This window comes from Chelonoidis abingdonii, chromosome 4 (assembly GCF_003597395.2).
Source record: "Chelonoidis abingdonii isolate Lonesome George chromosome 4, CheloAbing_2.0, whole genome shotgun sequence".
NCBI classification, from domain to species: Eukaryota; Metazoa; Chordata; order Testudines; family Testudinidae; genus Chelonoidis; species Chelonoidis abingdonii.
The window spans coordinates 37,149,868-37,176,282 of record NC_133772.1 but is presented as its reverse complement, the minus strand read 5'-3'; the positions used below and the strand labels follow the sequence as shown (position 1 = coordinate 37,176,282).

Genomic DNA, 26,415 nt, shown 5'->3' with positions numbered 1-26,415 from the left:
CAGGGAGGACTATGTCAGACTGGGGAAGACGCTCAAGGAAATCGAGCTCAGGTGATCTTCAGTGGGATTCTGCCAGTTCCTAGAGCGGGGCGACGAAGGAGCGACAAGATTAGAATGATTAACAGATGGCTCAGGCAGTGGCTATAAGGAGGGCTTTGGGATGTACGGTCATTGGGAAGCATTTACGGACAGACGACTGTTCGCTCAGGATGGACTTCATCTAAGCAAGGAGGGAAATAGACTTCTAGGATGGAGGCTCGCCGACCTCATTAAGAGAGCTTTAAACTAGAAGTTGGGGAGATGGTTGGGAGATGTTCAGGAGATCCTCACGCCGGAATTTAACCTGGAGAGGCAAGTAAACGAAGTGGAGGGATACCCTTGTGGACCGAAGAATTGACCGAGGAGGAAAAGCGGAGTTGAAATAGCCTAATGGTGATGCTGGTGGTAGAAGGTCTGTGCACGCGGGGAAAGAATGTCACTGATGACAAACGTCAAAAATTAAAATGTCTGTACACTAATGCGAGGAGCCAGGGAACAAGATGGAGGAACTGGAGCTACTGGTGCAGGAAGTGAAACCGATATTATAGGGATAACAGAACCTGGTGGATAGTACTCATGACTGGAGTACGGGTATGAGGCTATGTGCTGTTTAGAAAGACAGGAAGAAGGCAAAGGTGGTGGAGTAGCCTTGTACATCAATGATGGGGTGAATTGTAATGAAATAAGAGTGATGGAATAGATAAGACGGAGTCTGTCTGGGTAAAAATCACGCTGGGTAAAAAAGCTACTAGAGCTTCCCCTGAGATAGTGCTTGGGGTGTGCTACAGACCGCCGGGATCTGATTTGGATATGGATAGAGACTTCTTTAATGTCTTTAATGAAGTAAACACAAAGGGAAATGTGTGATTATGGGAGACTTCAACTTCCCGGATATAGACTGGAGGACGAGTGCTTGCAAGAATAATAGGGGTCAGATTTTTCTGGATGTGATAGCGAATGGATTTCTTCATCAAGTAGTTGAATACCTACGAGAGGGGATGCCATTTTAGATTTGGTTTTGGTGAGTAGTGAGGACTGCGTAGAAGAAATGTGGTAGGGACACCTTGGTTCGAGTGATCATGAGCTGATTCAATTCAAATTAGATGGAAAGGATAAACAACGTAGATCTGGGATTAGGGTTTTCGACTTCTCGAGGGCTAATTTTAAAGAGTTAAGAAAATTAGTTAGGGAAGGGATTGGACGGAGGAACTTGTGGATTTAAATGCGGAGGAGGCCTGGAATTGCTTAAGTCGCAGCTGCGGAAACGTCGAAGCCTGCATCCCAAGAAAGGGGAAAAAACCATGGGCAGGTTGTAGGCCGAGCTGGATGAGCAAGCAACTCAGAGAGGGGATTAGGAAAAAAGCAGAAAGCTTACAGGGAGTGGAAGAAAGGTGGGTTAGCAAAGGAAGCTACCTTAGTGAGGTCAGAACGTGTAGGGATAAAGTGAGGAAGGCTAAAAGCCGCGTAGAACTGGACCTTGCAAAGGAATCAAAACCAATAGTAAAAGGTTCTACAGCCCCATGAAATAAGAGAAAACAAAGAAAGAAGAAGTGGGGCCGCTATACACTGAGGATGGAAGGGAGGTTAGGATGAACCTAGGCATGGCCCAATATCTAAATAATACTTTGCCTCGGTCTTTAATAAGACTAGTGAGGAGTTTAGGGACGATGGAGGGATGACAACGGGAATGTGGATATGGAGGTGGATATTACCGCATCTGAGGTAGAGGCCAAACTTGAACAGTTAATGGGACAAAAATCGGAGGGACGGACAATCTCCACCCGAGGATATTAAAGGACTGGCGCGGGTGAACACTTGCGAGCGGAGCCTGCCCTCGTTAGCGAGAATTTTAAGCAATCGGTAAAGCTTGGGGGTTTGGGGCGCGTAGCGACTGGAGAATTGCCTAAGCGTACGTTCTCCGTATTTTAGAAAAGCAATAAAAGTGATCCGGGTATTAAGGCTAAGGATTAGTTGACGTCTGTCGTGTGTAAGGTCTTGGAAATTTAAGAGAAAAGTAGTCGCGAAGGACATTGAGGTTCAATGGTAATTGGGACAAATTGCGCAACATGGATTTACTAAAGGTAGATTCGTGCCAAACCACCTGATCTCCGTCTTTGAGAAGGTGACGGATTTACTTAGGACAAAAGAAGATGCGGTAGATCTTAATTACCGTCGATTTCAGTACGGCGTTTGACACGGTCCGCATGGGGACTGTTAGTTAAATTGGAAAGATGGAATGAAATATGAAGTTGTAAAGGTGGATAAGGAATCTGGTTTAAAGGGAAGACTCCAGCGGGTCGTACTGAAGGGTGAATGTCAGGCTGGAAGGAGGGTTACTAGCAGGAGTCCTCAAGGATGGTTTTGGGACGAGATGCCTTATTTAACCTATTTATTACTCGACCTTGCACAAAGAGCGGGAAATGTGTTAATAAGTTTGCAGATGACCAAAGCGGGGGGTATTGCTAAACAAGGAGAAGTTGACCAGGGATACTATTCAGGAAGATCTGGAGGCACCTTGTACACTGGGATGTAATAGTAATAGGATGAAATATACATAGTGAAAAGTGCAAAGGTCATGCACTTAGGGATTAATAATAAAGAATTTTAGATTATACGTTGGGGAGCTCAAGTTTGGAAACCAAGACGGAGGAGGAGAAGACCTTGGGCGTATTGGTTGATAGCAGGATGACTATGAGCGCGCCAATGGTGATAGGCTGTTAAAAAGCAAATGCGGTTTTAGGGTGCATCAGGCAGGGGTTTTATTTTCCAGCCCCAAAGGGGGGGAAAAAGAAGGAGGTGTTAGTGCGTTATATAAGGCGCATGGTGAGGACCCCATCCTGGAATATTGTGTGCAGTTCTGGTTGCCATGTTTACAGAAGGATGAATTCAAACTGGACGGGTTCAGAGACGGGCTACTAAGAATGATCCGAGGAATGAAAACTGCCTTAGAAAGGAGACGTAAGAGCTTTGGCTTGGTTTAGGCGCTGGCCAAAAGAAGGCTCCGGGGGGGATATGCTTGCTCTATATAAATATATCAGGGGGATTAACCGTTCGGAGGCACGAGGACGAATGGGTACAAACTGGATATTAGGAAGTTTAGACTTGAAATTAGACGAAGGTTTCTAACCATTAGGGGAGTGAAGTTCTGGAACAGCCTTCCGAGGGAAGTAGTGGGGGGCAAAAGACTTATCTGGCTTTAAGACTAAGCTTGATAAGTATATGGAGGGGATGTTATGATGGGATAGTTTAATTTGGGCAATTGATTTTGGATTATCGGCAGATAAGTCTGCTCAATGGTCTGTGAGGGGATGTTGGATGGGATGGGAACTGAGTTACTGCAGAGAATTCTTTCTTGGGTGCTGGCTGGTGAGTCTTGCCCACATGCTCAGGGTTTAGCTGATCGCCATATTTGGGGTCGGGAAGGAATTTTCCTCCAGGGCGGATTGGCAGAGGCCCTGGAGGTTTTTCGCCTTCCTCTGCAGCGTGGGGCATGGGTCGCTTGCTGGTGGATTCCCTGCAGCTTGAGGTCTTCAAATCTCAATTTTGAGGATTTCAATAACTCAGTCATGGGTTCGGGGTGTTATAAATGTGTATGGGTAGGGTTTTGTGGCCTGCCTTCATATTGGTCCTCTGACCTATGAGTCTATGAGTCTATGAGTCTTCCATCTGCATTCTACACAGTTCGATTCTCAGTGACAAGGCTTGAAGCCCTCAATAACCTGGGTATTAAGCAATGCAGGTGCATACCCTCAGACCTGCAAGCCAGAGTCGATTTTGTCCCTTTGGTACCGGCCTGTGTACAGGTGGAGGGGGATCTGGCTGCGGGCCTCATGGGCCCTTCATAAGTCTATCACGTAGGTGGCCAGTTGGGGGCACCTATCAAAAATAAATTGAGTGCCTAAATCCATAGATGCAGCCAGAACACCAGGCTGCAGATTCCCGGCTCCCCTCTACTGTAGGTTGACATCTGTGGATATACAGAATCCATACAGCGGCCAAATGCAATAGTCTATCTGTCTCCTGCATCCCCTGTGCATGGACTAAGTTTTGCCTAATGGTGACCCTCCAGCTTTGTTCTGCTAATCTGCAAGCTTTAAGTCCACTGTATATGAATTCCACCATTGAGGCCAATTGACTCAGTGCAAAAGTCTACCAGAGCAGGGACAATCTGAGTTAATTCATGGCACGTTTGGCTTAAAACTGAGGCCAAGTAATGGCCGTTGCTAGGGAGCTGTTTAATGGTATGCAGTTTCCCCCTTGTGCATGGCCTTTATACAGTGTTGGAAATTTTATTATTTTCCCTCCTGGAGTTCTCGTGCACTAGCAGACCACTTCAACAGTATAATCACAGATCTGGCCTGAGTCATTTTTCGCTCTTGTGCTGTGACACATTTCAAGTGGCCACGTATCTATCCTCGGTTGTGTGACACTGCCTTTAGGCAAATGCACATGGAGTCTGCCCAAGAAAATTCCAGATGTCACCCTGGCGAAACAATCCATTCTATTGGAGAACCTGCTAGTTTTCTTTTTTGCAGGACATGCGATCGCGCTCTGCATACTATACTTTCTGCTTATCCACAGGTACTTCGAGAGGGCTTAAATCTGTGTCACACACTGGCCCACAGTTTACTGGGTCCTATGTCAGAAAATGGAAGATAGTCATGAGACACCGTGCCTGTGGGGACGCTCTTATCATTGCCCCAGGATGTTTGGCAATCTGACCCCGTTCCAATACATCTCAGTCCTGAGCCATGCAGCCAACTTTGGACTCAGTCCTATCAAGCTTAAAGAATTGCCCCCCCAGTCCTCAAGGCTGTAGATGGTTACATGTTTTCAAAGCTTGCCCTAAATAGTACTGAAGCATGTTAAATCATATCTTACTGGTGTTGGATCCTTTGAAGACTGTATTATTAATCTATAAGTAAATATGCGAAATCCATTTATGAAGTCTTCTTACATGTTCAGTCTGCACTTCAAAGTCCATGAGACAGTTTAAGATCTTCTTAATCAGTGGTTGCTCCACTATTCCTTCTGGCTGTGACTGTGCAATCTAATAGGTTCAAGACTAGAGAGCTCCTTCCTCTCTGTAATGAATTACCTGTTACCCTCAACAGCAAAGACTGTCCTTGGTGATATTCATCACATTTGTTGTACGAATATTCCCGTGGCATCTCATCGGAACAGTAAGTGCAGATATCAGAGATAGTTTTGCATCGAGTGAGTAGCAAATCCTGGGAGCTGTTCTATCACCTCGTCCTGTTGTCTAATCTAATTTATTATATTATTTTTAATTAGGCTTCCTAGAATAGCACCATGGTTCTGTTCCCTTCTGGAGAGTGCTGCAAAGTTCGCCTGAAGACCGTGGATTCTTATCACCTTGACCTATAGTCTAGATCCTTAGATGAGAGCCGCTAGTGCGGACTGATTGTGTGAGCACCTACACCAGACCTTATAAACATATCTTGTACCTGTAAATCCACTTCAAGACATCTCTCCGCTCTAATTTGTTTTATATTGATGCCATTCCTAGAAACTTTGGCTCAATATTTCGGGGGAACCAACTTTAAATCTAAGTTACAATGTGGATTTTTTAGTCACTCTAAGAGACATTCGGTTTAACGAAAGGAAGGACTTTATGGGGACATGAAGATAAACCCAATGACAACAGCTCGACTTTTCGACAGTGTCCATTCCTGCTTGCGATGTTTACATTCATGATTAGTGGATAGCACTTGCTATTACCACTGTAAAATCTCCGACCTTAGCTCTGAGCCTGCATCTATTTAGATCAATCAGTCTTAGGGCGTTACCTAGATCCTCCCTAAGGCTGGATCCTACACTCTGCCTAAAGTCCCTTTCAGTGACTAACCCCTGCTTTCAATCTATATTCTCAATGTCATGTTCAAAATACCGTTAGCTAAGGCGCTGATTCAGTTTCTCCATTACAGTGCAGCTGACTATGGACATCATTTCCTGGTGCCACTTCGCCCTATTATGCAGGCTGCAGACCTGACGTCATATGGCCCTATTGTTGGTGGATTGCATCACGTACCTTTGAAGTGGCGCACATTGTATCCAATACCTGTGGGCTCTAGCACAACTGGAAGCTGTATCTTATTAATTAAGTGTAGGCTGCCTAGCCCAAGCTGGTCGTACTATAACCCCACACTTTATGCAAATCTGACAATTACAGTGCCGTGGTCACCACCCTTGGCGGAACCCAGACACCAAGGAGAAATGTACCAACTTGGATTTAAGCTATTTTGCTCGGTCTAAGGATGGGGAACGCATGCCCCGCAAATGCATATAATGTTGCATACTACAGAGCACACTGGTCATGGGAGCTACACTCGGCAAAAAGCACTTTAGATACGCATTTCTCTATAGTACCTTGCATCATCTGTTGCTGAAGTGGGAGACCACTTATAATCTTAGCCGGACACTTTACCTATAATCTCAACTTATGGCATCTCTTCGGATGTACTCGCTATGCCGCGGCTTACACCATGCAAAAAAACTCCGTTGGGGTGTCGGAGTTCCGAAATCGATCATAGTCCCTTATCCTAGACAGATACTATTCCACTCCTCTAGATTGCCACTATTGATGATCCCAAGCTAGTCGATCCGCATAACAGGCTCATTGGGCACGTGGAGCAGTCAGAGGTCCACCTCTCTTTACCTGAATCCATCCATGCCCCAGTTTCATAATAGGTGAATTCCATGCTCTAAGCCTTACTCTGAAGTAGAGCCGCTAAGGGCAGTGTTACATTTATCAGGGGCATTTCACTATAAAAAACATTGGTACATTTCGCGAGGTGAACTTGTCACCCAGTAAAAATCGATCTACCCTAACTTACAGTAGATCTAATCAATGGTATACGCTAAAAGGGAGAGGAAGCAGTCTATTCGTACGCAACAGACCTAGATCCTATCTTTAATGAATTGCAGGCTTGCGCGAAGAGGGGTCCAAAAGTTTCCTTAGCTTTCTTGTGGGTGCATGAACATTACAGTCCCTCTTAACTACATGCCATGAATGCAAACATCAAATTGACTACAGCAAAGAGTTCAGAAACATTTCGTTACTTACTAGCCCTGAACTTTCAGTCTCAAAATCCTAGAACCATACTAGCATATAGAACATTGCTAATCAAGGAGCAAATATTGCATATATTCTATATACTGATCAGGAATATTGACTTGTACACATTAGTATATTATTACTTACTGCACTGTTCATCAGAGTCTCATAACAAGCTCACCTCCTTCTCATCGAAGCGCAAGCTGTCCTTATCCTCTTATTGAAAGGGGAACACTTGTGCGCTAGTACTGCAGATTAATAAGGCTTACTTCAGATAATATCCCCAAGAACCAGATAAGTTGTCGGGGCATGTCATGTCATATCTTGAAGGTCTCTGTCATTCTTATTAGTCAGTGCTTCTACAGCAAATACTTGGCTGCGAGTGAGACTCATATTGATTTAATGCCATACATAAGACGTAATTCATCAGTGTCTTTTCCTGACTTGTTGGGCCTATTACCTTGCAAGAAAACAATGTCATACCTGAGTGGAGCCATTGCGAGTATTTAAATCAAAACTGTTTAATTCTTTACTCCAGTCGGAAGCGCAGCTCCAGCACCGTTCTTTAAGTAGCCAATAGTTTGTAACTTAGGAATGCAGGAGTATAAAACATATGTGATTTAAGGCTAAGATGCCACATCGCTATGCTGTCGCAACAGTGAAATTGGTTTTTAGCGCACCACAAGAGACAACTTCTGAAGGTGATTCATTTAGTTTCAATATAAAGGCCAAGTAGAGTTCGAAGAATAATTCCAATCACTTTTCAAAAAGGGTCGAACTACTTCCCTTAATTCCTCAGTGAACGAATTCTAGCAGAAGCACGAAAGCTCCATAGCTAACTTCAGGTAGTTTTGCTAATAAAGCATGCTACTAGTGGAAAATGGATACCATCAGGCGCTAATGCGAAGTCAGTTAGGGCAACAAAGCTATCTGGTCCCTCACTCCCTGTCATGGTCCAGAAGTGTCAGCAGCTGAGTCCATTGAGGCCCAAGGACTAATGTAATGACCCTAGGACTTGGATGTTGTGTTGCAGTCCTGAGCCTCAGAAGGGCACAACTTGAAGAACTTGTTCTTCATATGGCACGCAGCAAGACATATTGCAGTAATTTCCGCAGATCCCCCCTGTGTGGAAAACAGCCCACAGAATACTCCTGTTGCAGATTCCAGTGGACATATGGCTAAAGAAAACAAAAGTACTGCGTACTGAGTAACAGCTGTCACTGATTCCTGCAACTTCTAGGACTACCACCTTGAGGCCAGAACACAAACTGCTTCTGGCTACAATCCCTGGAAGCAGGTGTCTGTTACCTGGTCAGAAGGACCAATATATCATCTAGTCTGACCTCCTGCAAAGGCAGGCCACAAACCCTACCCATACACATTTATAACAACCCTAACCCATGACTGAGTTATTGAAATCCTCAAAATTGAGATTTGAAGACCTCAAGCTGCAGAGAATCCACCAGCAAGCGACCCATGCCCCACGCTGCAGAGGAAGGCGAAAAACCTCCAGGGCCTCTGCCAATCCGCCCTGGAGGAAAATTCCTTCCCGACCCCAAATATGGCGATCAGCTAAACCCTGAGCATGTGGGCAAGACTCACCAGCCAGCACCCAAGAAAGAATTCTCTGCAGTAACTCAGTTCCCATCCCATCCAACATCCCCTCACAGACCATTGAGCAGACTTATCTGCCGATATATCCAAGATCAATTGCCCAAATTAAACTATCCCATCATAACATCCCCTCCATATACTTATCAAGCTTAGTCTTAAAGCCAGATAAGTCTTTTGCCCCCACTACTTCCCTCGGAAGGCTGTTCCAGAACTTCACTCCCCTAATGGTTAGAAACCTTCGTCTAATTTCAAGTCTAAACTTCCTAATATCCAGTTTGTACCCATTCGTCCTCGTGCCTCCGAACGGTTAATCCCCCTGATATATTTATATAGAGCAAGCATATCCCCCCCGGAGCCTTCTTTTGGCCAGCGCCTAAACCAAGCCAAAGCTCTTACGTCTCCTTTCTAAGGCAGTTTTCATTCCTCGGATCATTCTTAGTAGCCCGTCTCTGAACCCGTCCAGTTTGAATTCATCCTTCTGTAAACATGGCAACCAGAACTGCACACAATATTCCAGGATGGGGTCCTCACCATGCGCCTTATATAACGCACTAACACCTCCTTCTTTTTCCCCCCCTTTGGGGCTGGAAAATAAAACCCCTGCCTGATGCACCCTAAAACCGCATTTGCTTTTTAACAGCCTATCACCATTGGCGCGCTCATAGTCATCCTGCTATCAACCAATACGCCCAAGGTCTTCTCCTCCTCCGTCTTGGTTTCCAAACTTGAGCTCCCCAACGTATAATCTAAAATTCTTTATTATTAATCCCTAAGTGCATGACCTTTGCACTTTTCACTATGTATATTTCATCCTATTACTATTACATCCCAGTGTACAAGGTGCCTCCAGATCTTCCTGAATAGTATCCCTGGTCAACTTCTCCTTGTTTAGCAATACCCCCCGCTTTGGTCATCTGCAAACTTATTAACACATTTCCCGCTCTTTGTGCAAGGTCGAGTAATAAATAGGTTAAATAAGGCATCTCGTCCCAAAACCATCCTTGAGGACTCCTGCTAGTAACCCTCCTTCCAGCCTGACATTCACCCTTCAGTACGACCCGCTGGAGTCTTCCCTTTAAACCAGATTCCTTATCCACCTTTACAACTTCATATTTCATTCCATCTTTCCAATTTAACTAACAGTCCCCATGCGGACCGTGTCAAACGCCGTACTGAAATCGACGGTAATTAAGATCTACCGCATCTTCTTTTGTCCTAAGTAAATCCGTCACCTTCTCAAAGACGGAGATCAGGTGGTTTGGCACGAATCTACCTTTAGTAAATCCATGTTGCGCAATTTGTCCCAATTACCATTGAACCTCAATGTCCTTCGCGACTACTTTTCTCTTAAATTTCCAAGACCTTACACACGACAGACGTCAACTAACAGCCTATAATTACCCGGATCACTTTTATTCTTTTCTAAAATAGAAACTACGTTAGGCAATTCTCAGTCGTACGGCACAACCCCCAAGTTTACGATTGCTTAAAATTCTCGCTAACGCGTCGGCTCGCAATTTCACGCGCCAGTCCTTTAATATCCTCGGGTGGAGATTGTCCGTCCCTCCGATTTTGTCCCATTAACTGTTCAAGTTTGGCCTCTACCTCAGATGCGGTAATATCCACCTCCATATCCACATTCCCGTTGTCATCCCTCCATCGTCCCTAAACTCCTCACATAGTCTTATTAAAGACCGAGGCAAAGTATTATTTAGATATTGGGCCATGCCTAGGTTCATCCTAACCTCCCTTCCATCCTCAGTGTATAGCGGCCCCACTTCTTCTTTCTTTGTTTTCTCTTATTTCATGGGGCTGTAGAACCTTTTACTATTGGTTTTGATTCCTTTGCAAGGTCCAGTTCTACGCGGCTTTTAGCCTTCCTCACTTTATCCCTACACGTTCTGACCTCACTAAGGTAGCTTCCTTTGCTAACCCACCTTTCTTCCACTCCCTGTAAGCTTTCTGCTTTTTTCCTAATCCCCTCTCTGAGTTGCTTGCTCATCCAGCTCGGCCTACAACCTGCCCATGGTTTTTTCCCCTTTCTTGGGATGCAGGCTTCGACGTTTCCGCAGCTGCGACTTAAGCAATTCCAGGCCTCCTCCGCATTTAAATCCACAAGTTCCTCCGTCCAATCCCTTCCCTAACTAATTTTCTTAACTCTTTAAAATTAGCCCTCGAGAAGTCGAAAACCCTAATCCCAGATCTACGTTGTTTATCCTTTCCATCTAATTTGAATTGAATCAGCTCATGATCACTCGAACCAAGGTGTCCCTACCACATTTCTTCTACGCAGTCCTCACTACTCACCAAAACCAAATCTAAAATGGCATCCCCTCTCGTAGGTATTCAACTACTTGATGAAGAAATCCATTCGCTATCACATCCAGAAAAATCTGACCCCTATTATTCTTGCAAGCACTCGTCCTCCAGTCTATATCCGGGAAGTTGAAGTCTCCCATAATCACACATTTCCCTTTGTGTTTACTTCATTAAAGACATTAAAGAAGTCTCTATCCATATCCAAATCAGATCCCGGCGGTCTGTAGCACACCCCAAGCACTATCTCAGGGGAAGCTCTAGTAGCTTTTTTACCCAGCGTGATTTTTACCCAGACAGACTCCGTCTTATCTATTCCATCACTCTTATTTCATTACAATTCACCCCATCATTGATGTACAAGGCTACTCCACCACCTTTGCCTTCTTCCTGTCTTTCTAAACAGCACATAGCCTCATACCCGTACTCCAGTCATGAGTACTATCCACCAGGTTCTGTTATCCCTATAATATCGGTTTCACTTCCTGCACCAGTAGCTCCAGTTCCTCCATCTTGTTCCCTGGCTCCTCGCATTAGTGTACAGACATTTTAATTTTTGACGTTTGTCATCAGTGACATTCTTTCCCCCGCGTGCACAGACCTTCTACCACCAGCATCACCATTAGGCTATTTCAACTCCGCTTTTCCTCCTCGGTCAATTCTTCGGTCCACAAGGGTATCCCTCCACTTCGTTTACTTGCCTCTCCAGGTTAAATTCCGGCGTGAGGATCTCCTGAACATCTCCCAACCATCTCCCCAACTTCTAGTTTAAAGCTCTCTTAATGAGGTCGGCGAGCCTCCATCCTAGAAGTCTATTTCCCTCCTTGCTTAGATGAAGTCCATCCTGAGCGAACAGTCGTCTGTCCGTAAATGCTTCCCAATGACCGTACATCCAAAGCCCTCCTTATAGCCACTGCCTGAGCCATCTGTTAATCATCTAATCTTGTCGCTCCTTCGTCGCCCCGCTCTAGGAACTGGCAGAATCCCACTGAAGATCACCTGAGCCTCGATTTCCTTGAGCGTCTTCCCAGTCTGACATAGTCCTCCCTTGATACAGTCCAGCGATGGACTAGCCGTATCATTCGTTCCCACATGAAGGACAATCAACGGATTCTTTCCCGCTCCCGCTAGGATCCTTTTCAGCCTCAGGCACATCCTGTACCTTAGCCCCTGGCAGACAGCACACCCTTCTGTTCTCCGATCAGGTCTAGTTACAGGCCTGTCTATTCTTCTCAATAAAGAGTCTCCAATCACGTAGACTTGCCTTTCCTGGTGACAGTGTGATTCTCCGGTCTATCCCCGCACCAGCTGGCCGCAAGCCCTCTCGATTCGTCTTCGCCCTGTCTCGATCTGACAAGGAGCAGCTGTGCTCTCTGGTTCTCTGATGCACTGGCTTCTAATACACTTGCCCCACATTCTAGGCAGGACTGACTCTATTTTTAGATAAACCATAAAGGAGGGATTGACTGCGCGAGTCTTTCCCATTTTTGTCTTGCACTCCCAGCCGACCTCAGCGAAGGCCAGCCAGGAGCACCCATGACAACAGCAGACAGTACAGAATGACTGATAACCGTCATCTCATTGCCAGTTTACAATGGCACAGCAGATGGTACAGAATGACTGGTAACCATCTCTGCTACCTGCAAAGGCAAATGAATGCTGCTGTGTAGCACTGCAGTATCACCTCTGTTAGCGGCATCCAGTACACATATGGTGATAGTGACAAAAGGCAAAACGGGCTCATGGTTGCCATGCTATGGCATCTGCCAGGGCAATCCAGAAAAAAGGGCGCGAAATGATTGTCTGCCGTTGCTTTCATGGAGGAAGGATTGAGTGATGACATTTACCCAGAATCACCCGCGACACTGTTTTTGCCCCATCATGCATTGGATCTCAACCAGAATTCCAATGGCAGGAAGACTGCAGGAACTATGGGATAGCTAGGGATAGCTAACCCACGTGCAACGCTCCGGAAATCGACGCTAGCCTCGGTACATGGATGCACAGCACGATTAATGTGCTTAGTGTGGCCGTGTGCACTCGATTTTATACAATCTGTTTTACAAACCGGTTCAGTTCATGTAAAATCGGAATAATCCCGTAATGTAGACGCACCCTTAGACACACAAGCAGACCATGTCTTCAACTGGCATAAATGGGCATAGCTCCACTGCAATCAGTGTGGGAATCCTGCGCCCAGCAGTATGAAAGGGAAACCAGAAGAGCTACAATATTTACCTGCTAGATGAGAGTGAGGTGCTGCCAGCAAACAAAATTGCCCCTTTAGGACAGCATCTGCTTTCCCCAGACAAATGTAAAGAGCCAGCCCCAGAGAGAAAGGCCTACTAGGAAAAAAATGCCTGTAAGAGGGCAGCAAGAGTTGATAGGGGTTAGAGGTGCTGCTAGTGGTGTTTTCACTACTGTATCTAAGGGTTCATGCTCTAGTCTATGTTCTGTTCCTCCCCCTCTGTGTCCTTTGTAATGATTTTCACAGGCAACAAAGACTTCTGAACTGAAGTCAATGGAGCTATCCTGATTTCTAACCCAAAGAGATATATTCCCACTTTCCTCAAGTCTTGCTTGCCTAACCACATCCAACACATACAAGGCCCCTCAGATCACAACATTTGGCTTATCTACACTTGAAAGTTAATTTGCATTAAGGTAGGGTATGAATTTAAAATGCAATAACTATTCCTGAATCACTTAATCTCTTAATCGAGAATAAGAGTGTCCACACATGAAGTGATTCAGGAATAGCCATCCCAGAATCACTCCATATGCTGACAAGCCCAAAAGGGCAGATCACCACTAGGTATAAACAGGTCTTCAGTTTCAGTGACTGAAGGAAGAAAATAGATGTCTGTCTTGGCCTGTTTACATTGTTAAAGAGACAGTCTCTCTTGCTCCAGATCCAGAAGATCCAGGAGGAACTGGACAAGCTGGGTACCTACCTTTCCCCCTCCTGTACCAGCAGCAAGAACCTGGAGAGTGTGGGCAGCAACGCAGACTTCCTGGAGAGCTCCCGGGGCAGGCTGAGATTCTCCCTCTTCTACCAGAGGGAGCGACTTGAGCTGCTGTTGACGGTCATTGCAGTGACAGGCCTGCCTAGCCGAGGGAGCGCTGACTCTGCTGTTCGGGTCCGGCTGCTGAAGCAGGTCCCATCTCACATCTCTGGCCTTCAGTGCATGGTCCGTGAGTGGCAAACACAGGTGGTGAAGAACTGCAGAAAACCTGCCTTTGGGGACAAGTTTGTCTGCTCCCTGCAGGAGGCCGAGCTGGAGAAGAGCACTGTGAAATTGGAGGTGGGGCTGGCTCATTCTGTGTTACCTTTGTCAGGTGCTGGTTAAAAGGCTCAGCTAACAGCCCTGGAAAATAAGGCCTTTTCGATACCCACAGAAAAGGTGCATCATGGGAAAATTCCCTAATGCTGTCCCCTCCAGGTGTCTTGCTTTCTTCATCTCTGAAAGGGGAAGAGGTGATTCATTCTCCAGGCCCATCCACTCCATGGTCTCTCTGGGACTAACAGGGTCTCACTGTGTGGCCAATTAAGGTGCCAGGCTTGTTGTGACATGAATGGGACTGTGGCACAAACTCCCTTCACACAGGCCGGGTGGTAAGGGCTGGGGTCCCCTAGACATATCAGCATTTGAAATGCTCAAACAGCAGTTCCTTGGCATTTTTTTTCTGGGGCTTGAGGGGAGTAGTATCTAAGTCAGTGAGATTTGATGGCTCTGATGCAGGAATGGCTGTGATCATTAGGAAGCATCACTAGTTTTGTCTCTCTCTCAATCCTTGGACACAAAGATTCTCTGGGGAAATCCATTTGCACTCTTGATCCATCAACAGCTTATGGAACAATGGTTCCTCCCTCTGGATAATTGGGGTAAACACATGGCCCTGTAGTGAATCAGTTGCCTACCTGGGAGGTGCTGAGAAATAATAGCTAGGATGAAGTGGAGCATAGTGGCATTGAGTAGGTGAGAGGCAGGGCTGGCTTTAGGCACTGTGGGGCCCGATTCGAAAGAGCTGCCACCGAAGACAGCGGCGGGACTTCGGCAGCAGCTCAATTGGCTGCCGGGGCCTTCAGTGGCACATTGGCAGAGGGTCCTTAGGGATGTTGCGGAGCCCTCTTAGGGGCGCGGGGCCCGATCGAGGGAATCAGCGGAATAGCCCAAAAGCCGATCATGGTGATAGGAAGGGTAAGATGAAAGTATCACATTCCTTCAAGAGAAATCAGACATGGTTTATGGTCTCCCAGGACAACTTTGAATGTAGGACAAGCAGGCAGCTGCCTGGGGCACTGAATCTGAGGGTAAAGAGGGGACAGCTGTGGTAACTCACCCACAGGCCAGCTCTTCTCCATCTGCAACATTTCTGCTCATCCATGTCTCACTCCAAAGGAGTGTCCTTTTTGTTCCTTCATAGCCATGTGCAGCAGCAGGTGCCTTTGAGTCAGCATCCTTCATTTTGGGTGCTGCAGCACCTCTTTTTAAGTATCACTGCAGGCAAGACAAAGGCTTCTGCAGCACAGTTGGGTAACCAGGCCACCCACAACACACAAATGAGGAGAATTCCTTCTGGAAGGGAAAAAATGATACAGGTAGCAGTAAGGACTGGAGCAGGGGGTGAGTGACTGACTTTTGGAGAGGCATATTCAAACAGGGCGCCAATATCTCTTGAGCTGCACTCTGACCTCCATATAGAAACAGAACATATGGCTCTTGTCCAAAGAGGAGGGCTAAGCAGATCTAGCAAGTTTTATTTCCTACTACTTTTCCTTAAAGTGCTCTCAGCCCTTACCCTGAGGGCATTAAAAGCCCCTCTGAGTTATCCACAGGTTTTATTAACAGGAAGGAAGATGCCCCCCAATCAGGGAGCAGAAACAATATCATGTTACTTGGTGCCCAACCATTCAAACATTACATCCTCACACAGCAAACAATTTGAAAGTGTTCCACAGGCTGGACTGTCTTAGTACAGAACATTCGCTGAGCAAATGGGAGCAAGGAAGTCAGTGGTAAAAAACAGAGGTAGGTGCACAGATTACAGTAGAACCTCAGAGTTACAAACACCTTGGGAATGGAGGTTGTTCGTAACTCTGAACAAAACATGATGGTTGTTCTTTCAAAAGTTTACAACTGAACATTGACTTAATACAGCTTTGAAATTTTACTATGCAGAAGAAATGCTGCTCTCTTTATTTTTTTAGTTAACATTTAACACAGTACTGTACTATATTTGCCTCTTTTATTTATTTATTTATTTATTTTGGTCTCTGCTGATGCCGGATTGTGTACTTCCAGTTCCAAATGAGGTGTGTGGTTGACTGTTAGTTTGTAACTCTGGTATTCATAATTCTGAGGTTCTACTGTATTTCCAACCAGAGAAAAGAGCTCGACTCCTGAATAAGTTGCTCACTATGTGTGATCTGCACAGCTCTTCCTCCCAGTAACTCGAGGCACCACAAAGAAAGGGCTCCAAATCTAAGCCTTTGTGTATATTAATAGAGATTTTTTTGTGTTTTCTCCTCTGCTACGAGAGCTTACAGGGAAAGGGAGCACTATCTGTTCCAATACGGTTCAGCTCTCAAGACAGGAGTTGATGAGGAAGTCCCCTAAATGTACATGTTAGTAGCTATATCAGGTGTGTTCTGTTTTCCGACTCAGCTGGTCAGTTTTTCATGGCTTTGAGGAAGCAGCCCCAGAATGTGTTTCATATTTGTGCATATTTTTATGTGATTATGGTTTTATTTTACTTTTCCTCTATTGGACTGTAGGCTGATTCCTTTGTTTCCACTCTCTCACTGATATGTTGTTAAATCAGCATATTGCTACTCCTCCCACCCCCAGAATATAGGGATATTATGGCAATGAGTTCCACAGACTATCATTGAGACCAAGAGCTTAGAAGGATACACAAGCTTCTGGAAACCTATATGGATCACAAGAAAATCCAGAGTTGCAGTAATACTGATTGAAAACCTACAGCCACCATCACCATCAGGGTTTTTGTTTTTAACAACAGAAAGATACGAGAGTGCAAAGCTGTTCTGAAACCCATGTGAACAGCCCCCAGAGGATTCTCTTGACGTGTGGTGGGATTGTAAAGAGAGATGTTGGACACCTGGGGCCAGCCTGGCAGAGAGCAGCCCCAGGATGCATGGGTAGCATAAACCTTTGCACAGCCCATCTTGAGCTGTGCGGAGTGCTCCTGAGTGCTATTTACACTGCAGATGAAAACTGTGAAGGAGAACCCGATGGAAGGAAGTGACAGAGTGGTGGGGAGTGAGGAGAGAAGAGAGCTTGAAGGAGCCTGTTCAAGTGACAGGGGAAGGGGATGTGCCTCCCTTGCTCTCATTTCAGCCCAGTATTGACCCCTTCTAATCTGGTGCCTGGCAGGTAGGATTTAGACAGCTGCCCTGAGAACGTGATCCATGGACCTGGAGCGTAGGCCTTGTGTGTGGAAAAACAAAGGCCAAGTTTGAGACCTGGCCTAAGCAGACGTAATTCCAGTTGGCTTCAAGGGATGTGGTACTGCATAGCCCTGCTCCTGTGTCCCCAGTGGGGGGGATGCTGATTCTTTCTGTCCCCTAGGTTAAACATTACAACAAGTATTCCAGACACACCATGCTGGGGGAAGTGAGGGTCACCCTCAGCAAACTAAAGGCCTCCCAATGTATGGAGTTCTGCGAGGAGCTACAGAAGACTACAAAGGTAATGGTTCTTATGTCACCTCTCACAATGTAACTACATCATGATTGCACTGAATGGATGTCTCCAGGGAGAGGGATAAGGAGCCTTTGACTTTTTTAGTCAGTAACCAGTAGTCCCTGCTTTCCATCAGCATGGGACAGACCATGGAAAATGAGTGAGTGGCCTCATTACAGACTTACTTGGTGCTCCACATGCTTGCCAGGTAGGCTCTGCAGAGAGGCAGTGGCATTTGGGAGCATGGAGTCTGGACTGTTCTCCCAGGGTATGTCTACAGTGCAGTTAAACACCCCTGGCTGGCCTGTGTCAGCTGACTCAGGGTCACGGGGCTGTTTAATTGCAGTGTAGACATTTGGGCTTGGGCTGGAGCCAAAATCTGGGACCCTCCCTCCTCTTGGGGTCAGAACCAGGGCTTCAGCCTAAGCCCAAATGCCTACACTGCAAGCCCGAGGGACCGGACTTAGGCCAGCCACAGGTATTTAATTACAGTGTGGATGTTCCCCCAGAGATGAACTACTCAGGTCAGGCCTGAGGCCCACTGGTGGGCAGCACGAAGAGGCTCATACTGCTGCTGCCAGTGGCATACCTGCTTCTGGATTAACGCAAGACTTAAGTCAATCAGGAAGCTTTTACCTGCACTAAAATAGCACATACATGTTTGTGTAGTGGGAAGGTGCAAAATGAGAACACACCTTATATTCTAGGTTCCATTTATAAAGATTAATAAATGGTTAGCTTAGCTAATGGTTATAAACAGGTTACAGTCTAGCTGGTTATAAGCAACCTCCAGTCCACCAACCCAAATAATTAACAATTTATTAAAATGTCAATCCTTTATAAACAAACAGAGCTTTAATATAAAGTGTTACTCAAAATGCCCCTTTTATGAAAGTCAGGCCCCTTTAACTTCCCTTGTTCTCAGGTATTCCAGCATGGGTGTATCAACTGGAAAGGCCATAGTTTGGCACTAGAGGACCATAATGCAGTATCAGCCTCCCTCTGCACAGGCAGTGATAACTACAGCCGCACTTCTTTGTAACAGGAACCACACTGTGTTAGCTTGCGCTGCCCCCAAGGACAAGGAATGAATGAAGTGCCTTTCTTAGACAGTTTATTGCCACAAGAACTGTTCATTTAACTGATGCATAAAGATTTGATACTGTTAAGTTAGAGCCAAAATTACATGAAATCAATATGAATTTGACAGGGTTCAAACCCATTGTAGAGCCAGACTCCCAGATTAATGCAAAACAGCTGTTTAGAAGATCTCAGGGTTATGAGACTGGGCTGTCTCCTTGTCAATAAGCAAGGAAAACCATTATACCTACCAGTTAGAAAAGAGAGAGGCCACCAGCTGCACTGAAAAGAGAGATGCTAACAGCCGCAAAAAGGTCCTTTAAGGGCTGCAGCTGCTTGCCTCTGGCAAATTTAAAGAGCCATCCTCTGAAGGGCATGCTGGGAAAAAAAATCTTATACAAGGGCAAACCTGTGCTGAGGAAAATGGGTAGGGACCAGGAAGTTCCCAAGGGAGATGCTGCTGTTTTCACCACCATAACTCAGAGGTCATCTCCATATTCTGTCCTGCTCCACGTTACCGATTTTCAGAGAAGACAAAGGCCTCGTATACACGTTTTTGTGGAGCACTGTTGCATTAACACCTTGACAGCTTGTGATGGAGCGCTAAGGGCTGGCACTTGAGCCAGCACTCTAGTCACTATTTGTTCTAAATAGGTTCCCTTAGAGAAGGCCTGATTGGACAGAGGACTACCTGGATTACCAGGCCAGAGTGAGGCTGGTGAACCAATTAGCTCATCAACAGGGAAGCTGTACAAAAAGGCACAGGAAGGCATGCTGGGGGAGGAGAGGAAGCCTGGTTAAAAGGAGTCTGCTGAATAGAGATACCATCTCCCCTCCTTTTTGGAGAAGGGGTTAGAAAGTTGAGATAAGTAGGAGGATGTAGAGACACAGGTAGGTGTTGATGGAAGGATTAAAACACTGTAAATAAGCCAGGAGGTCTGAGTGAGTCTGTGTTCATGGAAGAGGCTGGAATATGCCACGTTGCCCCATCATACAGCTCCAGTGCTAGGAGTGGTGGGGGCACTGCTGTAGCCTGGGCATTGGTATCTGGATGTGCCCTGACTAGGGATAGATGATGCTGTGGTAAGAATGCTACTAACCAGTTTACACCACCACTGCTAGCACGGATGGAGCTGCACCATTCCTAGCATGGATGGCATCTCAGAAACCACAGGATGGCACAGCCTGATGGAGAGAAGAGTGAATATACAAACAGAAGTAGGGCTCCGGGATAGGAATTTGAAAAGTGCCTTAGGAGCACAAGTTCTATTGACTTTCAATGGGAATTGTGCTCCTAAATCACTCAGGCACTTTTCACAATCCCACTCTAAATTTACTGGGCCAAGCCCTCTGCTATACTGATGAAACCCCATTAACTTCAGAGGCACTATGTGCCACTGTACCTAAGAGGAAAGATTTCCTCACTTGGCCCAATTCACCATTCCCCTCACGTTGTGTAATGAAGTAGTTGAACCTGTGCAGAGTAGGTGTGGTCTCATTGGCTAGCATTTTACATCCTCTTTGCACTGGCCAATCAAAGTTCAGGGAAACAGTGAATTAGGCCAACTGTTTTCATAAGAGACCAAAATAATTCTCTTGCTAACTTATCATGCACGTGGACATACTGCCAGCTGAATGACTATCATTTTGGTGGCAGCAGCTGTTTTCAACCTCTTTAGAGTCCTTCCCAATAAACCAGTATTCTTGTACTCTGACAAAATTCAGCTTAATATTCCAGGGTTGGGAGAAGGGGAATGGTGATAGCAGATACCTCCTGCCTTGTTAGGATAACAGCACTGATTCCACAATTACAATACATCTCTACCCTGATATAATGCGACATGATATAACACAAATTCGGATATAACACAGTAAAGCAATGCTCTGAGGGGGTGGGGCTGCACACTCCAGTGGATCAAAGCAAGTTCGATATAAGGCGGTTTCATCTATAACACGGTAAGATTTTTTTTGGCTCCCCAGGACAGCGTTATATCGAGGTAGAGCTGTACAAGGATAATCAGTCTGTAGGGTCCTGTGCATCCAGCAGAGGGTACTGCTGTTCTGTGGAATGGACTGTACAATTGATAATTGCACTGACCATCACACAAACATCACTAACTTGTTTCCACTTTTTATGAGATCAAGAGTTCGATAAAGGTAACCGTCTTGACATAACATACTTAACTTTTTATATAGGATTAATTTTAGTCCCTCCTGACACATTCAGATTAAAATTTTTAGTACTATACAAAAAAACAAAAACACCCAAAACAATGGATTTTAAATGGATTGAAAACTAGTTAACTGACAGACAACAGAAAGTAATTGTCAATGAAGAACTGTCCTCCAGTAGGGGAGTTTCTAGTTCTTCAGGGATCTGTTCTTGGCCCAATGCTATCCAATCTCTTTTATCTATGAGCTTGAAGAAAATATAAAACCATTACAGGGAAAATTTGCAGATGGATGCAAATTTGGGTAGTGGTAAAAAATGAAGACAGGTCAGTTATACAGACTAAGCTGGATCGCTTGGTGAAGTGGGCTTGTTTCCAACAACATGCATTCTAACACAGCCATATGTCTAGGAACAATGAATGCAGGTTACTCTTACAAGTTGGAGGACTATGCCACTGGAATGCAAAGAACTTAGGGGCCTTGGTAGATAAGCAGTTGAACAGGAGCCCTAGTGCAATGTTCTAGCTAAGAGAGAGAACAAGACCTTTGGATGTATAAGGAGGGAATATTAAGGAGGAGCAGAAAGGCTGCATTACCTCTGTATATGGCGTTAGCGAGCTCATTACTGGAATACTGTGTCCTGTTCTGGTATTCACACTTCAAAGAGATGTTGAAAACTGGAAACGAGTCAGAAAAGATCTACAAAGTTGATTTGAGGTCTGGAAAGCATGCCTTACGAGAGCCTAAAGAAGCTCGGTTTATTTACGCAGCAAAGAGTCCTGTGGCACCTTATAGACTAACAGACGTATTCGAGCATGAGCTTTCGTGGACTCTTTGCTGCGTTTACAGATCCAGACTAACACGGCTACCCCTCTGATACTCGGCTTATTTAGTTTATTTAGTTTATCCAAGCAAAGAATAAGAGGTGACTTGGTTACAAGCTACAAGTACCTGCATGGGAAAGATTTCTCATAAGAGGCTCTTTAATCTGGCAAAAATGCAAAATGAGATCCAATGCTTGGAAGCTGAAGCCAGACCAATTCAAACTAGAAATAGAGTGGAATTTTTAAATAGTGAGGATTTTCATTGAAACAACCTAGGAATGTTGTGGATTCTCCATCACTTGAAGTCTTTAAATCAAAACAGCATGTTTGTCTAAAAGATAGGTTATAGCCATGGGTGACGGATATCAAAGACTGGATAAGGCTGAGCCTCCCCAAACAGACTTGCATGGCCCTGCTAACTCTCTGCTACCCCTGTGTCCTGGTGCTGTGCTGTGGGTGGCTCTTCCCCTGTGGCCAGGGCCCTGGGCTTGGGCTAATGGGGGCCAGCCTGCAGCCAGGGACTCTATCAAGAGCTCTGGGGCTGGAGGGGGAAGAAGCTGCACTGTCCTCTCAGTACTTTGGAGCTGGGGGTGCTGGGGCAGCCTGGGCGGGATAGGGGGCCTGGTGGCTGCAGTGTATGTGTGTGCACAGGCGTTATGGGCTCTGGCGGGAGGAATGGGACCTAGGGCAGAAGGGGCAGGCTGGGAGCTAGTCTCCCTGAGCCTGGGGTTCACCCGCCACCCATGGCTATAACTCAGATAAGTTCTGGGCTTGATGCAGAATTTACTGAGTGAGGTTCTTTGGCCTGTGTTATGCAGAAGGTCAGACTAGATTATTAAAATGGTATCTAGTGGACTTAAAACCTAGGACTCTAGGGCCTTGGGGGGTGGGTCTAATCCTGAAATGCATCACAAGAGAGAGTTTAAGTTTCTCTCCCCATTCATCCACATTACAGAACCAATCTCCTGACATAGTGCAATTAATGGTCTACACCCAAGACAGGTCTGGGAGTGGCATCTTTGCAGCAGGCTGGTAAAGGCCTCCAAGAGACCATGGCCCCATGATCATGAGGGTAGAGCTCAGGGGCCAACTGGCTCTCAGTAAATCTCCAGGTAAAGACAGACAGACTCACTCTCCTATTATAAGTGTTGAGTCCTGTGGAGCAAATTCTCTGCACTGCCCCTTGCTACCTGTGTGAGGCGAGTGTGAAACATGTCCTTGGCAGAACAGTGGTGACTCAGTGAGTTACACACATGCAGGTCTTTGAGGCCACATGGCAGGACTCCCTGTTACTCAGCTCCCCTCCTGAGGGCCTGGGAGGCAGCTACAGGCTCTTCACATCGCAGTCCAGTTATGGGAATACTGCTGGGGCACATTCACTTCAGTCCTCTTCCATGCCTCAGGGGATGGAGCTGCTCTTCATACCTAGTCCCCATGTCTCAGGTGGATGGGGAAGGGAGGTTCTGCTGTTTCCTTTGCTGGTACCTGCAGTACATGGTGGAGTATGCCTCAGCAGAGCCAACTGCAGAGACCTTCCAGGGACCAGAGAGTTGCTGAGAAGCCTGTCTCTGCGTAAGCTTTAGAGATGGGCCTCTCATTAAACAGGCTGAGGGGAGTGTTAACATAAATTGGCTGGCTGGGGAGATTTCCTGGTAGCCCTGTGAGAGAGTCTGACCCTGATGACTGGAAGCAGGCCCACTGACAGCAATTCCGGGCCCTGGGGGTGTGTGGAGCCTGGGGAGGAAGTGACGAATCCATCACTTCTGGAACTGACTAGTCACCAGGGCCGGCTTTAGGGTGATTCACCTGAATCGGGCCCTGTGCCCCTAAGAGGGCCTCACAATGTCCATAAGGACCCTCCGCTGATGTGCCGCTGAAGGCACCGGCAGCCAATTGAGCTGCCGCCGAAGTCCTGCCACTGTCTTCGGCGGCAACTCTTTTGAATCGGGCCCCACAGTGCCTAAAGCCGGCCCTGCCTGTCACTTCTGGGACCGACAATGCTGGCCAATTGCACCGGCAGCTTGCAGGGCCCCCCAAAGTGCGGGGCTGGAGCAGTTGCCCCAATTCGCCATACCCTAGGGACGGCTCTGCCCAGGGCAGAACAGTCAATGAGTCCCCTAGGAAGGTTTGCCTGACATTTGGGTGGCGCTGTGCCTGTGCTGGCTGGTGCCTAGCAAGCTGCTGGCTGCGCTGTCGGACATGCTTTTCCGGCATGGCCAAGGCTTTCACATGCCCAGCCGGCTGCCACCAGTACCATCTCACATGCACCTAGAAGCCCTGTGGCCCACCCAGACGATTTAAAAGGGCTGCTGGGCTTGTAAATCGCCTGGTCCCCTGGGCAATTTCCCCCTTACACAGACCGCTCCCCCATTGGCAGGCCGGACTGGAAGTGCAGGGGAGCTTTCAGGTAAGGATTGGGTGGGGGTTGGCAGTGCTGGGAGAGGGACACGTTTTGTACAACCCCTGCTCATGCTCCACCTGGCTTCAGTGCTAGTAATCCCTGCGTCAGGTTCTAAGCCCAGCTACCCCACTGTAAAGAGGAGTCATTCGCTGCTTAAAGGCTCACTCCAGATTTACATGGGTTTAACTCAGACCGTAAATAGCCTCCCTCGCTTTTCAGAGCAACTAAATACCTCCCCACGTTTAGCTTTTCCTCCCTTGGAAAGTAGTCAGAGGGCGGCAGGCCACGATGCTGTTCTCAGCAGGGGCAGCTGAGTAGTGCGTGTACTGGAGGATGGAGTCAGGGATGGCTATTCACAACACTTCCTGCTATCCTTTCACAGGACCTTGTTGGAGAAGTCCTTGTGTCGCTGAAGTGTCTCCCCATCTCTCAGAAGATAGAAATTGGGCTGCTCAAAGTCAAAACTGCCTCCGTGTGCAGCAGTCCAGAGAAGAGTAAACACATTTATTTCACCTACTGTCTGTGGCTGCCTGAGGTTCTGTATCTCTCCAGCTTGCTCTGTCTGCGGCCTCTCTTCTTTCCCAGGGGAAAGATAGGGTATGAGAGAGAGTGAGTACTTGAGCTCCCCTTCTGTTGGCTGATTACAGACCAGTGGTAGGGGAGTATTTGCCAAAACCCCACTGAACACTGCTGCACTGGCTCAGAGCCACTGCTGAAGCCCAGACTCCCGGTGCCGGGTGGGGCAGAATACCATTGAGAATTAAAGCACAAGAGCGATAATGGAAGAACCCAAACACAAAGACCCAGCACGGGAACTTCCACTACTGGTACTTGAGTGACTCTTCCCTAGCAGGGTAGCCTCCTCCCACATGCACACATATATGGTGTTAGTCCATTTCCGAGACAACACAGAGATGCAAAGGCGCAGAGCAGAGAACCTGGCCCTTGCACCTGCCATAAAGCCAGATTAGTCAGGCTCCTGAGGATTCCCTCAGTATGAAGGAATCCCTTGGTAGCATACAACTGACATCCCTCCCTCCCCCATGTGTTTTGTGGCGGGGGGTTGATGGAGAGATGTGGCCATAGTGTTGCTGTGCTCATGTAGTTCAGCTGTGGGGGCAGTGGCGCAACGGTACGATACCCCTCAGAAAGCTGGTGCCCATGGCAACTACTCTGCTTGCCCACCCATAGAACCAGCCCTGCCACCAACACCGTTAGACTTTCTACTTGGAAAGGGTCTGACTCTCCAGTGCCCTCTCTCTTTTTCCAGCCAGGCTTTGGTGTAGTAGGAACTGGGTTTAGTGTAACCATCTCCTTGCCAGTAAGAGTAAAATGCTCTTCTTGATACCTATGCACTATTCTCATGGACTTTAGTAGGCATCTCACACACATTCAAGGGCAGAATCTGGCACTAAGTATATACCTTGTGAAACTGTCGTGGTTCACCAACACATAAGTGCATGGATCACAGGACCAAAATCTGATCTGTGGTTAACATTACAGCCCTCCTTCTGCACCACTGAAGTCAGTGGGAACTTTGCCCACCGACAGGGTGCAGGATCAAATCCATAGAGCAGTAACGTCAGGACTGAGGGATGCTCACAATGTCCTGTATCCTCATTTTTCCCCCCTCTTGCTCTCTCCCTGCCCCAGATGTGTATGCGAGAATAGACATCTCCTGCAATCTCCACAAACAGAAGCATCAGAAATCCAGCCTCAGGGCCCGAACCTCAGTCATCATCTTCAACGAGACTTTCTTCTTCCATCTTGCTGAGCCTGTTGCTGGGACCTGCACAGTCCTGGTCTCCGTTTATGAAATGAGCTCCAGGGCCAGAGGCAGCAGCAGGCAGCTCATTGGACAGGCTGTCCTGGGGAAAAGGAGCCCCAGCGAAGCGAATGACCACTGGGCCCTCATGATGCAGTCTGTCCAGCAGCCTGTGGCCAAGTGGCATCCTCTGCTACTTTAGAAGGAGGATTTTGTACCACTTCCATGATGTAGAAACTAGCCAGATTTTCTTCATGGCATCAATCCCAACAACGTTCAAAGTGGATACCTTCCAGAGATGGATAATAGCCTGAAGTTCCTGGTTAGAACAGCACTAACTGAAGTAACTGCTAGTTGTGACAAAAGTTGCTGATACATTCAATTCCCTCCCTTGCTGCTGCTGGGAGGGAGAGTGA

At 46.7% G+C, this 26,415-nt stretch overlaps 1 protein-coding gene across 1 annotated transcript in view; it reads left to right on the top strand.

Moving 5' to 3' along the window:
* The window catches only part of LOC116837289 (synaptotagmin-1-like), a 31,678-nt gene extending 5,477 nt beyond the window's left edge, over positions 1–26,201 (top strand). Inside the window, exons 4-7 of the mRNA XM_075065830.1 lie at positions 13,960–14,352; positions 17,644–17,763; positions 24,617–24,728; positions 25,888–26,201. Coding sequence (XP_074921931.1) covers positions 13,960–14,352; positions 17,644–17,763; positions 24,617–24,728; positions 25,888–26,201 — 939 coding nt within the window. The remainder of the gene's footprint in view (positions 1–13,959; positions 14,353–17,643; positions 17,764–24,616; positions 24,729–25,887) is intronic.
* Positions 26,202–26,415: the final 214 nt, after the last annotated feature.